The following is a 13,641-nucleotide window of genomic DNA, read 5'->3' as shown; positions in this document are numbered from 1 at the left end:
TGCCACGCTCGGCACCAGTTCGGTTATCAGGGACAGGAATTAGATTTGCGCGACGGTGGACAGCGAGGAGACGACGCAGGAGTGCCGAACCGCTCATGCAGCCGTATAACTCGGTCAATTTTATCGAGTTACTCTCCGGTTTCTCTGCCTTCGCGGCGGTCTGATCTTCACTCGTCCCATATTCGAGACGGGAACGTTCTTATCGGAGTGGCTTCCTCGGCAGGATGTCCGAAATTCCCAGAAATTGAACGCGAGAAATTCGCTCGATACGGTCTCCGTACGTAACCTTGATTCCCCCTCGTCTCTACCCCTTTTCTCTTGCTTTTTTTCTTATTCCGTTAAATCAGATTCCTGCAGCAGACAGCGCTGTACGTCTTTCAGCCAAATTTCCTTTTTTCTCCTTTATGAAATTCCTCCTCGGCCTTGGACCACGGTCGCGCGATAACCCGGCCCGTCGGCGTTATTACGTGTTCGTACTACTGGCAGCGTCTCGTTCTCTGTTTGCACGAACCGTATTCGCTGGAGGGTTTCTTCTCCTCTGCAAACAATTCAAACGCAGTGTGAACGACTTATTAAAATATTGTTCTCCCGCTGTAGTCACTTCCGAGATTCGTGCTCGACGAATGCAGGGAATTTCCTTCCAAGGATCCTTTATTAAAGGTTTAATAACCTGGCTGACCGAACAATACATCCTTCGAGCCTTTCATCTTTTGTGCTCCGCTTAGTATATCCCAATAGTTTATTAAAATGCATCGGATTCCTTCGTGGAGGAGATATTTTTTTGGGTATTTAAGTAAACTACATTGCATGCCTCGAAAAGGCATTCTCTTACCCATCAATGCACGCTGCACGTATCGTTCTCGTTTACCTTATTTTCGGTGCAATTTCTTCGGTATTGCGTCCTCCTCAGCTGCTCCTTTACAATGAAGCTTTGTGCAGCGGACCGTGGACCGTTTTATCAAGCCCCTTTTAACTCTGCTCGCGGTACGTTGTCTCCGCCCGTTGAGGGTACTTTACACGCGAAATCTCGCTCCGCGTGTTCGCATGTTTCTTCGTTTATTCGATGTGAATGACGTTGCTTTGACGGCTCTTTGTCGCGCACCACGCAGTTTCAAAGCTAACGCGGTAAATGTAGAGCGTGCAATTTTACTTTTCAAACAATTACCTTCGACCGAACAATAACGACTCGCGAACATGTTTAGATTCCTCGCAACCACTCGCGAAGTAAACCGGATTAGATAAATCGGTTATCGGTTGCGTTAATTTTACCCGCTCTCTGTTTGTCCACTCGAAGGGAAAATCTCGCGGGGTCGATGAAAATTTTACGATTCTCCGTGTCGCGAATTTTATTTCGAACACTCGGGACCTGGCATTTCCAAAAATAGCATTCTGAGTTCGCCTCTCGCGCTCCTTAACGGGGACAGTTTTGCGGCAGTTTCAGTGTCGAAACCGGGTCTTCGCTGCAACGTGCGATATACTTTTCCCGGTGTGCGCCACGTCACGATGCTGGATCATCCAGTCGAACGGCCTGCATAACGAGAAATTCGTAATTATCTTCTTCGGTTAGGTTTTATTGTCATCGACGAACGTCCATTGTGTCGATCCGACGGCGTGCCTTTCCTATTCGCCGAGTCAACAGTCAGACTCGTGCCTAGCTCGACGTCATAACAGCTATCTCCCTTCTTCCATTTCCGGCTACGCTGTCCCGCTGACAAGTATTGTGCCGTTTGCATAAAGCGACGAGACGCTTCGGGGTAACGAGACTCGAGCAGGAATCGAGTCGCCGATGAAATTCTATTCTGCCTTAGCGTCGGACCTCGTTTCGTCGCGCGCCTCGCCGCTACTGTCCCGCAATTGATTAAGCCAGCCGTGATCGTTCACGTGGGGACGCAACCGGCGCGAAACAACAGCCACAGGGACGAAAAAGGTGGAGAAAGAAAAAAAGCGATCCGTGGGAGATTCAGGAAAATAGGACGTTGAATTTCGCTAGCGCGGTCCCGTTTAAGCCTTAATTTATTCACCTTACGTTTTTACCTCCAGCGTGGTTTTTAAAACTACATTTTCCATTCGTCATAGAGAGGCGCGCGCGTGGCTGTTCTTTATTTTCCCGCGTCAGAAACTCGACCATTCTCTACCTTCCTGCTCCTCTGTCCTCCGCAATTGAGCGTCACGTTTCCCAGACCGTGTCTACACCCTCGGCGGCATGTGCGCTCTCCTCGCGACAGGAAACTATTCTGTACACCATTTTCCTTTGAGGCGGGCCTCGCGGTATCTAGCTTATTAGATTCTTGTTGTCCGTTCTACGTTGGATGTTTCCTTATTTGACGCGCGAGCTCTCAAACCGCGTGGCGTTGCCTGCCACCCTTCGTGTTCACACACGAAACTCATTTTGGCCCCGTCCGTTCCCTCGCCGGTTACATCGTCGTCCCATCGTTTTTCGCTCTGATCGCATTTTTGGCGCCTCGCTTTGAAGCGTAGCTCTGAAAGCGCCGCTTTGTGACCACCCAGCGTTAACGAATTCGAGGTAAAACAGGTGGGCTCGTCGTAAGGAGGCGAGGAACTTTTTCAGCACGACGGAACGATTCGCAGCGCGACGAAGGGTGGAGCGACGATATCGAACGATGACGACGGAAGCTCGCTGAAATATCGAAAAGCACGGTCGTTGAGCTCTCGAATCGCGCCACGGGTCCAAGGACTTTCAGCCAGTTTCGCTGAAAGGAAGCAGAGGTGAAGCGCGATCGAGCCAGTTCGATTAGGACCGAAAATAATTCCGATTTCATCGAAGAATTTAATATCGACCCTGTTATCTCGAGGATTCGGGATTGTTCTTCTTCTCTGCTGTCTTTCATTCGACGACCCTTCGAGGTTCGTGCGCCGTAAACGCACAGTTTTTTTTTTGTTCGCGTACAGACTCGATTCGAAACTGTTCCTCAAACTCTTTCACGCCTCGCGGAATTCGTCCAGTTCGATTGAACGGGCGTCGATAAAGTGAATTCTATCTGTCTTTCATCGACTGCCGAGGCTTGCATCGATTCGGCTCAGCTGCGTTTATATTTGAAATTAAGCAGCTGGTTTATTCGTAGCGACACGCTGGTGCAAGTAGAAGTGCCGCGATATAGGTCAGACCTCGCTGATCGCGCGCCTTCCGATATTTTTAATTAAGTCGTCGCGAATTCGATTCCCAAGGGGGATGTACTTCCACGAGGCTTGTTCCCGTTTCCTCGAACACGGATCGAGGTCCCTGGTAAATCAATTATTATCGCCTCTCGAGGAGAGATTCGAGTCAGTGCGAAAGCGAATTCAACTCGCGACTTCGATTGTCTCGAACGTAAATTTCTTTACAAGAGGAGAGCGTTCATATACACTCGTCACTGACTGTGCGATGCGTATGCACAGCGTCTGTTTGTTCGGTTGTACGAAAATGCGTGTGCTCGCAGGGGATGCTTCAAAGCGTGCATACCGGAGGAGCCTACTCGCAAGTGAATCGCGCGCTGGAGAAGTGGAGAACAGTAGAAGGAATCGCGGAACGCTCCCAATGGTGTATTTGTAGACGCGTTTAAATATTTATCAGCATTTCGTCGTCTGTTTCCCGGCCTTAAAATTCCGCACGACGGATATGTACCTAACGATAATCATCATCCCCTTCTGGCAGGCTTTTTTTCTTCCATCGGGTCGGATATCGGAGTTAGTGTCGCGTGAAGAGTCTCGTGGCATATATACGAGGAAGTCGCAGGAATATTTTCTTGCTCGGATATATATTCTTTCGACCACCCTCGCGCGTGTGCTCCCCAGGGACTAAGCGGGGCGGGACAACGTCTAGGCCTTTCATTTTCATCGGGCTCCTCTCGTCGAGGCCCTTTCAAGAACGGAGGGAAAAAAAATAAGGGAGATAGGAGAGAGAGTCCGTCGCGAAGAAAACCACACGAGAGATATGATCGTTCTTCGACAACATGCACTTAATCAGCCCGGCTTTATGTTGGTAGCGGAGAGGGCTAAAGTGAAAGCCAGAGAGGAAGGACACTGGCTCAGACACGGGGCGCCCGCAGAGAGGGACCCGGAGGGTGGAAACGTCGGCCCAAGCGAGACCTTAATTTCCTGTAGCATTCCGGCTTATCTCTTTCGCGATTTATCGACCTACCGAGAAAGTTACACGCTCACGAGTCGGAGAAACATTGGTTGTGCCTCGAGTATCCGTTTCCTGCCCGCGTTACCCGGCATCCGAAGTCGATTATCGTTGTTTCGCCCGCTTTTTACTCGCTTGTAAACTGTCCTTTCTCTTCTCGATGAAGATACTCGCATCGCATGGTTTCTCGTAAAGGTGCAATTGGGTTGCAACAAAATTGTGTTACTTATTCACCCCCTCATTAGAAGCTGTCTGGTTCGCACGCTTGAAATACCAAGCGAGAAGTCCATCAGAGAAGAAGACTATCTACTGCAAACGGGTGAACGGTTTAGACCTTTGAAACGATAATTTATTGATTGTTAATTAAATTTGCAAAGCAAGATTCCTCATTCGAGGTGGTTCAATCTGTATCGACGAGCCTGTTAACTACAACGAATGTCGAACGGGTTAATTAACATCCGTTGTTCCCGTATCGATAAAACCGCGCGGGTCGATCGTTACTTCGATCCAAAGAATTTTGTGGGTGAATGATAGATTTGTCTCTGTAGCATCCTGTGCGGTGTAAAGCATCGGCAGGTACGTCTGGATATTGAATAGCGTGCAAACCCCTCGAGGTTTAGTACAAAAGTAATTATTCGTTCGGAAGCTTGCAGTTTGCGAACCGGTTTCTCCGCGGCGCGGCAACGTCGTCGTGAATTGTGGGACGCGACTCTGTTATTGAAACGCATTTATTGGCCCGCGATTGTTCGCCTCAATGGAACGGTAATTAAGCGGTGCGCCTTTGATACTTAATTACACGCACAGCGTTTACGGGTTCCGCGAGCAAAAAGTATTGTCTTCTGTTATTGAAACGAGCGTATTTGCGGGTACAATTCGCGTTGCGCCACGATAATCTGGTTAACGGAGACAATGCCCGGTAATTAAGGGAACAATGCCTTGAAAAGCAATGAACGCGACACGAGGAATGTTTTCACCGGTAGCAATCGTGTTCTGCTGCGTGGTCTTTTCTCTTGCTCGCTGATATTAGGATACACAGAGTCGGCCACTTACGGACAGGCACTCCCAGCTAATTTCCGGTTGTAAATACTCGATTCGACCCCATCCTGTTAGCGGCCCTCGCCATCTGATCGATGACTTCTTTCCGCTTTCATTCCGCCACTCTCGTTCGAGTATTTTTTTTCTGACTGCTGTTTTTCTTCTTTTTTTTTGCAAGCGTTAAAGTCGCGCGTGACACCATTCCTTTTCAAGTATGGACTCTTCTTTAAGATATTAAATAGATATATTAAATAATTGATTTGTTCTTTATTTAGATACGCGATTGGCTGGCAGTCGAAGAAGAGATGTTACGGAAACAGGCCGTGGTCGTCGGCGATGTCGGCGAAATTATGGAGGCGCTTGACAAGCAAACGGTAAGCAGATTATCGTCGCTTGTACGACAAACTTATCCACTTTGGAGACACAACTTCTCCGTATATTATGCGCGTTGCTTTGAATCATGCATGAGTTCTGACAGCTCTATGATAATTTCCATCGATTCTACGTTTCGCATGCCACATCCTAAATATTTATAAACTTGTAGGAAATGTCGATAACGCGACGTCTCTCGAAAATTTGGTGATGTCTCGGTTTTTCTTACTTCGAATCAAGTTGATTCTCCGTTAACCTCGTCATAAATTTCGGGGGTGATGGGTACTCTGGCGAACTTTTTATTATATCGGAGGAAAGTCGCTTCTCTTCCTTATCTTCACTGTGCACAAGTCTTTTATCGAGTGTGCCAGTCCTTCGAGCACGGAAAGCTAAAAGTTACTGCGTCGGCAATGCCACGACCTGCAATATCCACAAGGGTTGAAAACAAGCGGTTCCAACCCTTATCCACACTTGGAGGGTAAATCGAACTGAACTTCCCTGCGTTATCAACGCATAGTTCTCCAAGGTTTCTCGATGGAAGGTCATTCCAGGGGAAGTTCGACGCAACCCCGGAAGCAAGGGTGCGATGGCGTTTTCTTGGCGTTCCGAGGGTTGATGGTGGGGGTTTCTGGGTTACTGACCGGGAAAACCCTGACATTGGCATTGGCATTAAGGGTCCAATGAACGCTGCCACGCCTTCCTCTCTGTGCGTCGACGATACATTGTTGCTTCACGCGCAATAGTTATGCTCGTCAGACTATTGATTGCTCAACCGTCGATTTTCCGCGTCGCGCAGTGTTCTGTGCCTTTCGCAGACGACTTTTTTGTCGGACTTCTGCTTCGACGAGAAAAAAAAAAATACTAAAAATAGTTCGATTTTCATTGTCTTTATTTGGAACTATTTTTCACGCTGATTGAAATAATTCTGTGACTGCATTTTTATACTTATAAATGGGTTCTTGTATATTTCACAATCAGTCCTTTGATGGAAGTGTTCTCCTTTTTATTTGCTCGTATTCAGAACGTGAACAGGCGCTTAATAAGGAAAGAACGATCGACTCGAGTTCCCTGCTTTACATTAATAGAACCCATTTTCATCGCTAAATTTTTCAACCCGAGTAAATTTAACTTATCCCATTCTCTCTTCCCGCGAGTTCTATTTATCTGTCCCGTTGATCGATTCAGCTCCAACAGCAGAGGGGGTTAAAGAACGCATAAAACTCTTTGTACGGTATCAATGGCGGGTCGTAATCTTTTCAACGTCGAGCCGAAACGATGAGAGAGGCTCGATAAAACTCGAACGAACGAACGAATTAATTAAGACTTATTGCCAGCCCTTTCACCATCTCTCCACGGTGAAGGCTCGTATCAGAACGAGCACTTCCTCTCTTTCCATCTGATCCTCGAGGACCGTTTCCCCCGATTCGAATTGGCGAACACCACGGTGGGAGGCAATTGTCCTTCATCCCTTGATGGTATTCCAAATTCTTCGTTCCTCTGTCAAAAAAAAAAGAGAAAAAAAGAAAAGTTTCCATGCGGACGTTCAATAGGAAGTTCAGTTACCTTTCTCCCTTTGCGGATGAATTTTTACGCGTGAAATGAAAAAGCGAAAGAGAAGAAGATCGGGTAAAGGGAACGGCGCGTCCCGTTGATCAATGGCGCGCGATCGACGCAAGATCACGTGGGCGCTCTTCGCTCGTTATAAAGCGTCGGACAGAGTTTTCGGAACACGATTTCACGAGGGCGCCGGAAAACAATGGGTTTGTTACGGCGGTGTTGTTATTGATTTCCGATCGGGAAGCCGGAGCAAAAGATATGGAGAAATGAAAGGGCCGCCGAGTGGAAGAGGAAGGAAGAGACGGGCAGAGAGCTGAAACGGGCGGGTCTTCCATAATGCATAGAGAGGAATAGTAGGCCTCTTTGAATGCTGCTGATTACTGGAATTAAAGTCATTCGATGCGCGGCTACGGAGTAATTATACCACTGCTCGAGTAGAATTTGCATATGGAAATATTTTAGCGTTCTGTATTCTTCTATGGAAACGAAACGGAAGTCTGGTAAACCCGGATACATATCGAGCGAGTCGTATTCCACTTCCAGACACTTGTACACTTAAACGTACCAGTTTTTATATTTTCGCTGCGAGGAGTGAAAAAAATTGCGCGCAGCGTTACGCTCTGCAGCCGTGCTACTCTGTACAACATGAAAATTCGAAAGCGATGGAACACAGACGGAGTCACTTGCAAATTTCAACTTCCATAATTGGATATTTAATTAATGTCTCCGAGCGGGGGCTGCATTATCGTCAAATATATCGTTGAATATTACAACGAGTGTTTACAGAGTCGCTCGATTCATTAATCATCATCGTTACGCTCTAATTACCTCGTGATACATTCGTCCAGTGATTAAAGAAACTTCCGGCGATCAGCGCGATTCCTTCATCCCCCGAAAACCGTACAAATTTCAAAGATCGTTTCCACGCCTCGTTCACTCTCCATTCTTCCAACCATTTCTATTCATGGAATATTGCAGGATCTTCGTTTCACCCCCTGGAATTCTCTTAAAGAGGTATCACCGTCCGGTATCTAATTACGCCGAGTTTTGACGAACTTTCCGCGAGCAGCTCGCGCAACGATTTCCGTAATTAGTATCCCGCGAGACGGCCACGGTGAATTGTAATTACTTTCGAATTTTTTGGACAGACCTGGACGGCAGGGTGTTACGAACGATTTCCAACTGGTGTAGGATAGCTTTTAGCGTATCACGCACGCCTGGACGAAGTTTCGAGTTCGCCGTTCGTCGGACTATCGCAGACTGTAACTGGATATTTAATTGCTGGCTTCTCCTGTTGAATATTTCCGCGATCACGAGAATTCGCGAGTCTCTCTCCCTTTCTTGCGAAGAAACGCGACGTTACGAGTGTGTTCACGAGCTGGCGTCGCGACGTCGCGTTTGATCCGAGTCGTCCTCGTTCTAGCAATATCCGCGGCGAAAACGCGCGGATCATTTTCGAAGCGCGGATCATTTTCGCTTTTTCGAAGCGTCATCCGCATAGATGTCTCTGCACCCACCGCCATTCCTCTCTGATTTGCAAATTGACAGTATCCTTTTTCGAATTTTTACATTTCCATTGACGCTGAATGGAGTTTGATCGAAAGCTCAACACTGTTGCTCTACCGTGTGGTATAAACAGGTTTTTATTCAGCGTTGCTTCGAAATTGGTATTTTCGATCATTGTTATCGTACGAGTGAACTGATGAAAAATTGAATCGTTGGCGATGTTCCAAAGCGTGTTTTTTTTCCGTCGAGTTTTCGTTAGATATTGAATAGACCAAGTAAAAGCTGCTACTTGGCTTCTCTACGTAATTCTCACGAATTCTGTGTCAATAAGGAACTCGTTCGAATTCGATATTCTATTTAAAATTAAAGCTCCGCTAATTTTCAGTCGATAGAAGTATCGCGTATTCGATTGAACCGATAGCTTCGAAGGGGAAGTCGATGGTTTACTAAACGTTCGGGTAGATAAGCGTGAATTTCGCGCGTAATGGAATTTGTATCGCGGCAGGCGATAAAATCACGCCGAGCGGAAACGTTGTTCTAATTGTTCCGCGTGTAAATCAAACAAAGCGACCCTCTTCGCGAATCGCGTCGTCCTGGGTTGACGTCTAACTTCGATCCGGCATCGACGAGGCCATTCGACGTTCCCCAGCTGCTTTTGCATTATTCAACGCGTGCCGAATTTTTATTTCTGCCGCGCTTCTTTATCATATTTTGCGCTGTTTGCCTCCCAGCCAGCGGATACGCGCGAATGAAATTCGACGATCCGCTCCAGGGAATATATTCATCGACGCTAATTCAATGCGCGATATCCGGAAGCTGTAATGTTTTCCGCGTTTTTTCGCCGCAGCAAGTTTCGAACGAACGTTCGGATGTTTACGGATTTGGATCGTCCGGAAGATTTTTCGAACGATGTTCCGAGGACGAAGTAATTCCGGTTAATCGTTGGCAATTACGCCAGAGGAGGCGTAGATTGCGAGTGCGCAGTGCGCTTCTTCTTTGTCCCCTCGACATCCGATTAGGCATCGTGGCAGCGAGGGACTCGAGCACACGCTTGATAATTTCACCAAGTACTTAATTCTTGACCTCCTCGCGATAGAAAAGTTGCAGATTAAATTTATAGCATCGAAGAGTTACCTCGAAAATGCGTTCATTATTACGGAACAGTCGATGTTAAATTGCTATGGAAAATAGTATTTAATTAGTCGATCGACTATGAGCAAAAATTAGCAGAATTTGTATTATATTACAATGAAGAATTAAAGATCCTACCTGTTTTCTTCCTGAAACGTAACGAAATCTCCGTCGTCGTTTCACGTTCACGATTTTCCGCCCCTAACGGTAACGAAATTGCTACGTCTGTTTTGAGGGTGGTTTAAAGCGTTTACTAAACGGCACCCTCTGTTACACGAATTTTGTACCCCGTAGACTTTATACCCCGTAGGCTAGAGGAGAGAGAGCCTGGTATATATATAATACCATTCCCTAGCTACCAGGGATGCCCATGGAGCTGCGAATTTCAGTCAGTTCCTCGTCGTGCCTCCATCGAAATACTCGCGCATGGAAGAGCATGCAGTCACGTTTTACTAACTGGCACGATTTTAATTATTAAGTTTCCCCCACCGATCGATCCATCGAATAACTGTGAATAATATCACGCGTGCCTCCCCCGCGCTTCCATCTCGCTTCTAATACGCGATTCGTTCGTTTGCGTTTCGTGGACGGTAATTCGTTAATGGCGAAACGGAATCACGAAGCGGCGAGTAACTCGAAGACAATTCGTCCGTAATTATTCATGGTTAAACCTATCGATTACACACCGACGCATATATATTAAACGCTGTGTCGGATTGCGCGATACAATTATTTCGATAAATTGATTAATTAAACGTTTAGAGAGAAAGAGGAGGAGAGAGAAAGAGAGAAGGTTGCCACGGTTCTATTAACGAGAAATTCGCGAGGCAATTGCAAGGGCCACGCGGCCAGTTGATACTTTAATTCTAGCGTCGCTAACGAAGCAACCCTCACCGTCTCGTCGTGTCGCGTTTTCTCACCTGCAACAACGCGCCGCGCTTAGTTATCAGCGCGTGAATTTGATAATGTGATTTTGACGAGAGGGCGCCAATGAAATTTCGCCGACGATGCGCCCGACGAAATAGCAAACGAAACGAAAATCGATACAGCCTCTGCTGGCCGGCACTCGCTGCCTCCGCCTCTTCCGCTCGCGCGGCACCCGCCGTTCTTCGCGTTCCTCTTCGCCGTCATCGTCCCAGGGACACGGCGAAACGGAGTCGCACGCGTCTATCTGCACCCCGCGTCGAATCGAGAGGATCCTGCCACGACGCAGGTTTGATTGTACTTCGTCGCGTGTCTAACCGCCACAGAGAAATGTCATTTTTCTACTTTAATCGAATTACATAGTCGAGCGGCGAGGCTTGTCGCGGGCATGGCCAGGTGTAATTTCGTTAAAAGGGATCCGTAGATGACCCGGTTTCCACTCTCTAGCATTCGTTTACTCGGTTAATGGAAAGGGTTTCTATATTTATAGAGGCATTTATCGGAATAAAACCGGCTCTGACTGGCTCGGATGTTATTCGAATTGTTTATCGCCGCCGCGTTTAGCTTGCACGCGACTCGACTATTATTGGCGATTGGTTTTATGCGAGATTATTTATTTATTTTTTTTGTTCAATACCGCGCGGACGGGGGTAACGCTCGTGATTAATTTCATGTTTCGATTGATTCGCCCGGGAGACGTGTCGTTGGGAACGGCTCGATTCGGTAATAATATTCGCGATACCGCGTTCAGCTAATCTGGATGGGATTATTTATCCCCTATAACGCGGGTCTGATTATCATCGAGGCATATCGTTCGATTAGGATTCGTTATTACTAGACCAGCAGCGGTTGATTAATTACATTAGTGGCCGTTCCGCGTGATCCCCGGTAATTTCCAAGTTCAGGTCCCGCAATTACAATTAGCGCTTGTCCATTCGTTAGCGAAGAAAGTCTCGATCGAATCCATTACAGATATATCGGATATACGCGCGCGATATTTTCCACCCCCTCTCTCAGTTCGTCTTGTCACTGCTCATTTAGGAGTTTTGACATTGCGGCAGGCCGCATTATCCGACACCTCGACCGACCCCCGCAGAGGCCTACGCGGTTTGACAGGTTGACAGCGGTTTGACGTCTCGTCGTTTCGAGTCCCCTCTCAGCGAAAGGGAACTCCTTTGTCCCGATACGCACGCTCGCTTTCTCCTATTTGTTTTTCGAAATTTAATCGTTTGAATCGGTGGCATAGAATCGTTCGGTTTTTCGCGTAAAAAAAGAAGCGCACGTCTATCCGGGGGACGAAAATTTAGACAGCAACGACGTCCCAGAATTCTAGTTTCCTCCGTCACTGTCGAACTGCCTGTTACTTGTTTTATCTCGGACACGCCGCGGACGGGTATCGATTATCGAAGATCACGCGAGACGAACGCGAACGCACGGTTCACCCCCTACGACCACGAGGACACTTGTCTCCCCGCCATCGTTCGCGTATACTCGTATTTACCGTGTACGAGCAGCGCAGGCAACAATGAGAACGTTTTCAGAGGCATTACGGTGAATTCGCGTGCGAAATGTCTGTTTCGTATCCGTGTACGTACGCGTATAAAACGTGTGAGTAGCGCGTGAATGAACGACGAAGCCGTCGTTCTTCTTGGACGATCCTGAAGGGGTGAGAGGGCAGCAGTCCCGGTGAGCCACGAAGAAGCTCGAAATAAACGTGTCTGCGCGAACAAACACGAGGGAGCAACAGCGAGGGGTTGAGACGGGGGTGTGGAGAAAAAGAAAGAAAATTCAGAGAAATCGTTTGGTTGGCGTGCAAAGTGCAAGGTTGCGAGCGCGATGGATCGAAAGGAGCCACGAGCAGGCAGCTCGAGTAGCTCCTCCGAGTCTGCGAACACTCTGCGATTCAACGTGAGTATACGCGGGTTGTCTCGCGACTGTCGCGCGGGGCCACGCGGCAAGGGGGTGGCAGTCGCGACGATGAAATCGCCGCGCTTCGCGTACTAATATTTGCTCGCGTTTAACAGGCTTAATGACGGTGGCTGGCGGAGGAATTTATTGCTAGGCTATTCCGTACGACGCTGGCTCTCAGCGACAAGTGGGCAAAAAGAAACCGGGAGAATTACGGGACTCGCTATTAACCGGCGACTCGTAAACCGCCAGCTGTTCTCTTATGTTTCGACGTCTGTTCTTCGTATAATTCGCTCCGTCGAGTGTAATTAACAGTCGTAACGAGCGTTCGCCGAGCGTTGCTTTCGCGCGATTCTTCCGTCAACTTCGGAGAGAGGGTCCTCGCAACGTGCAGGTGATTGTTCCGTTCGATTTCTGTACTCGACTGACGTACATCAAAGGGAAACGTCAGGGCATTGATACGATATTAAAGCGAAGAAACGGAAAGATTGGCGATACGAGTCGATACGCAATATTCTCTGCTGTACACAGCGCCTCTCTGGTACACGTCAAACGCCGCGAGACTTCCTCGTCAACCCTCGCGAAAGGTTCTTCGTGTCTGGCCACGTTCTCTAGAGAAGTCTCCCCCTGTCCGCTTCTAATCTCGCGAGGATACGAGATCGCGCGATCGACAGGCGGAATCGTCGGGGTAGAAAGGACGTCGTATGAAATCAAGCCGGACGAGGGCACGGTTTCCCTTTGATGCGAGGGTGGGAGAGCGAATTTGGCGCGAATATTGTCCGAGGAGGAACGCGAGGAACGCTTCCTCTGGGTGGTTCGTGGTCGCATTTCCCCGGGATAAATCCCACGACCGCGAGCCCTGTTGTCCGATAATTTCATTTTTTCTCCCCCTCCTCCTCGAACCCTCCCCCGCTTCTTTACCAAGAGCAATGCAATAACACCGTTTCCACGAGCCACCCTTTGACGTTACCCTCTTTCGCGCTGCGAGCCGCTTCACCGGGCAAATAGAAAAGAAAATTAACGACGTCAGTGGAAATCTTTTTACCAAAAACCGTGCTGGTTGCGCCCTGAGTTTTCTCTGCCCG

The 13,641-nt window shown here is 48.0% G+C and overlaps 1 protein-coding gene across 6 annotated transcripts in view; it reads left to right on the top strand.

The window, feature by feature from the left end:
- Positions 1-13,641, top strand: part of LOC143423471 (dystrophin, isoforms A/C/F/G/H) — a 361,743-nt gene that overhangs the window by 69,046 nt on the left and 279,056 nt on the right. For all 6 annotated transcript variants that reach the window (XM_076894837.1, XM_076894838.1, XM_076894836.1 and 3 more), the window contains one exon: positions 5,434-5,532. In XM_076894837.1, coding sequence (XP_076750952.1) covers positions 5,434-5,532 — 99 coding nt within the window. The remainder of the gene's footprint in view (positions 1-5,433; positions 5,533-13,641) is intronic.

Source organism: Xylocopa sonorina, chromosome 5 (genome assembly GCF_050948175.1).
Source record: "Xylocopa sonorina isolate GNS202 chromosome 5, iyXylSono1_principal, whole genome shotgun sequence".
NCBI lineage: Eukaryota > Metazoa > Arthropoda > Insecta > Hymenoptera > Apidae > Xylocopa > Xylocopa sonorina.
Note: the sequence above shows the minus strand (reverse complement) of the source record. Positions and strands in the feature narration are given on the sequence as shown.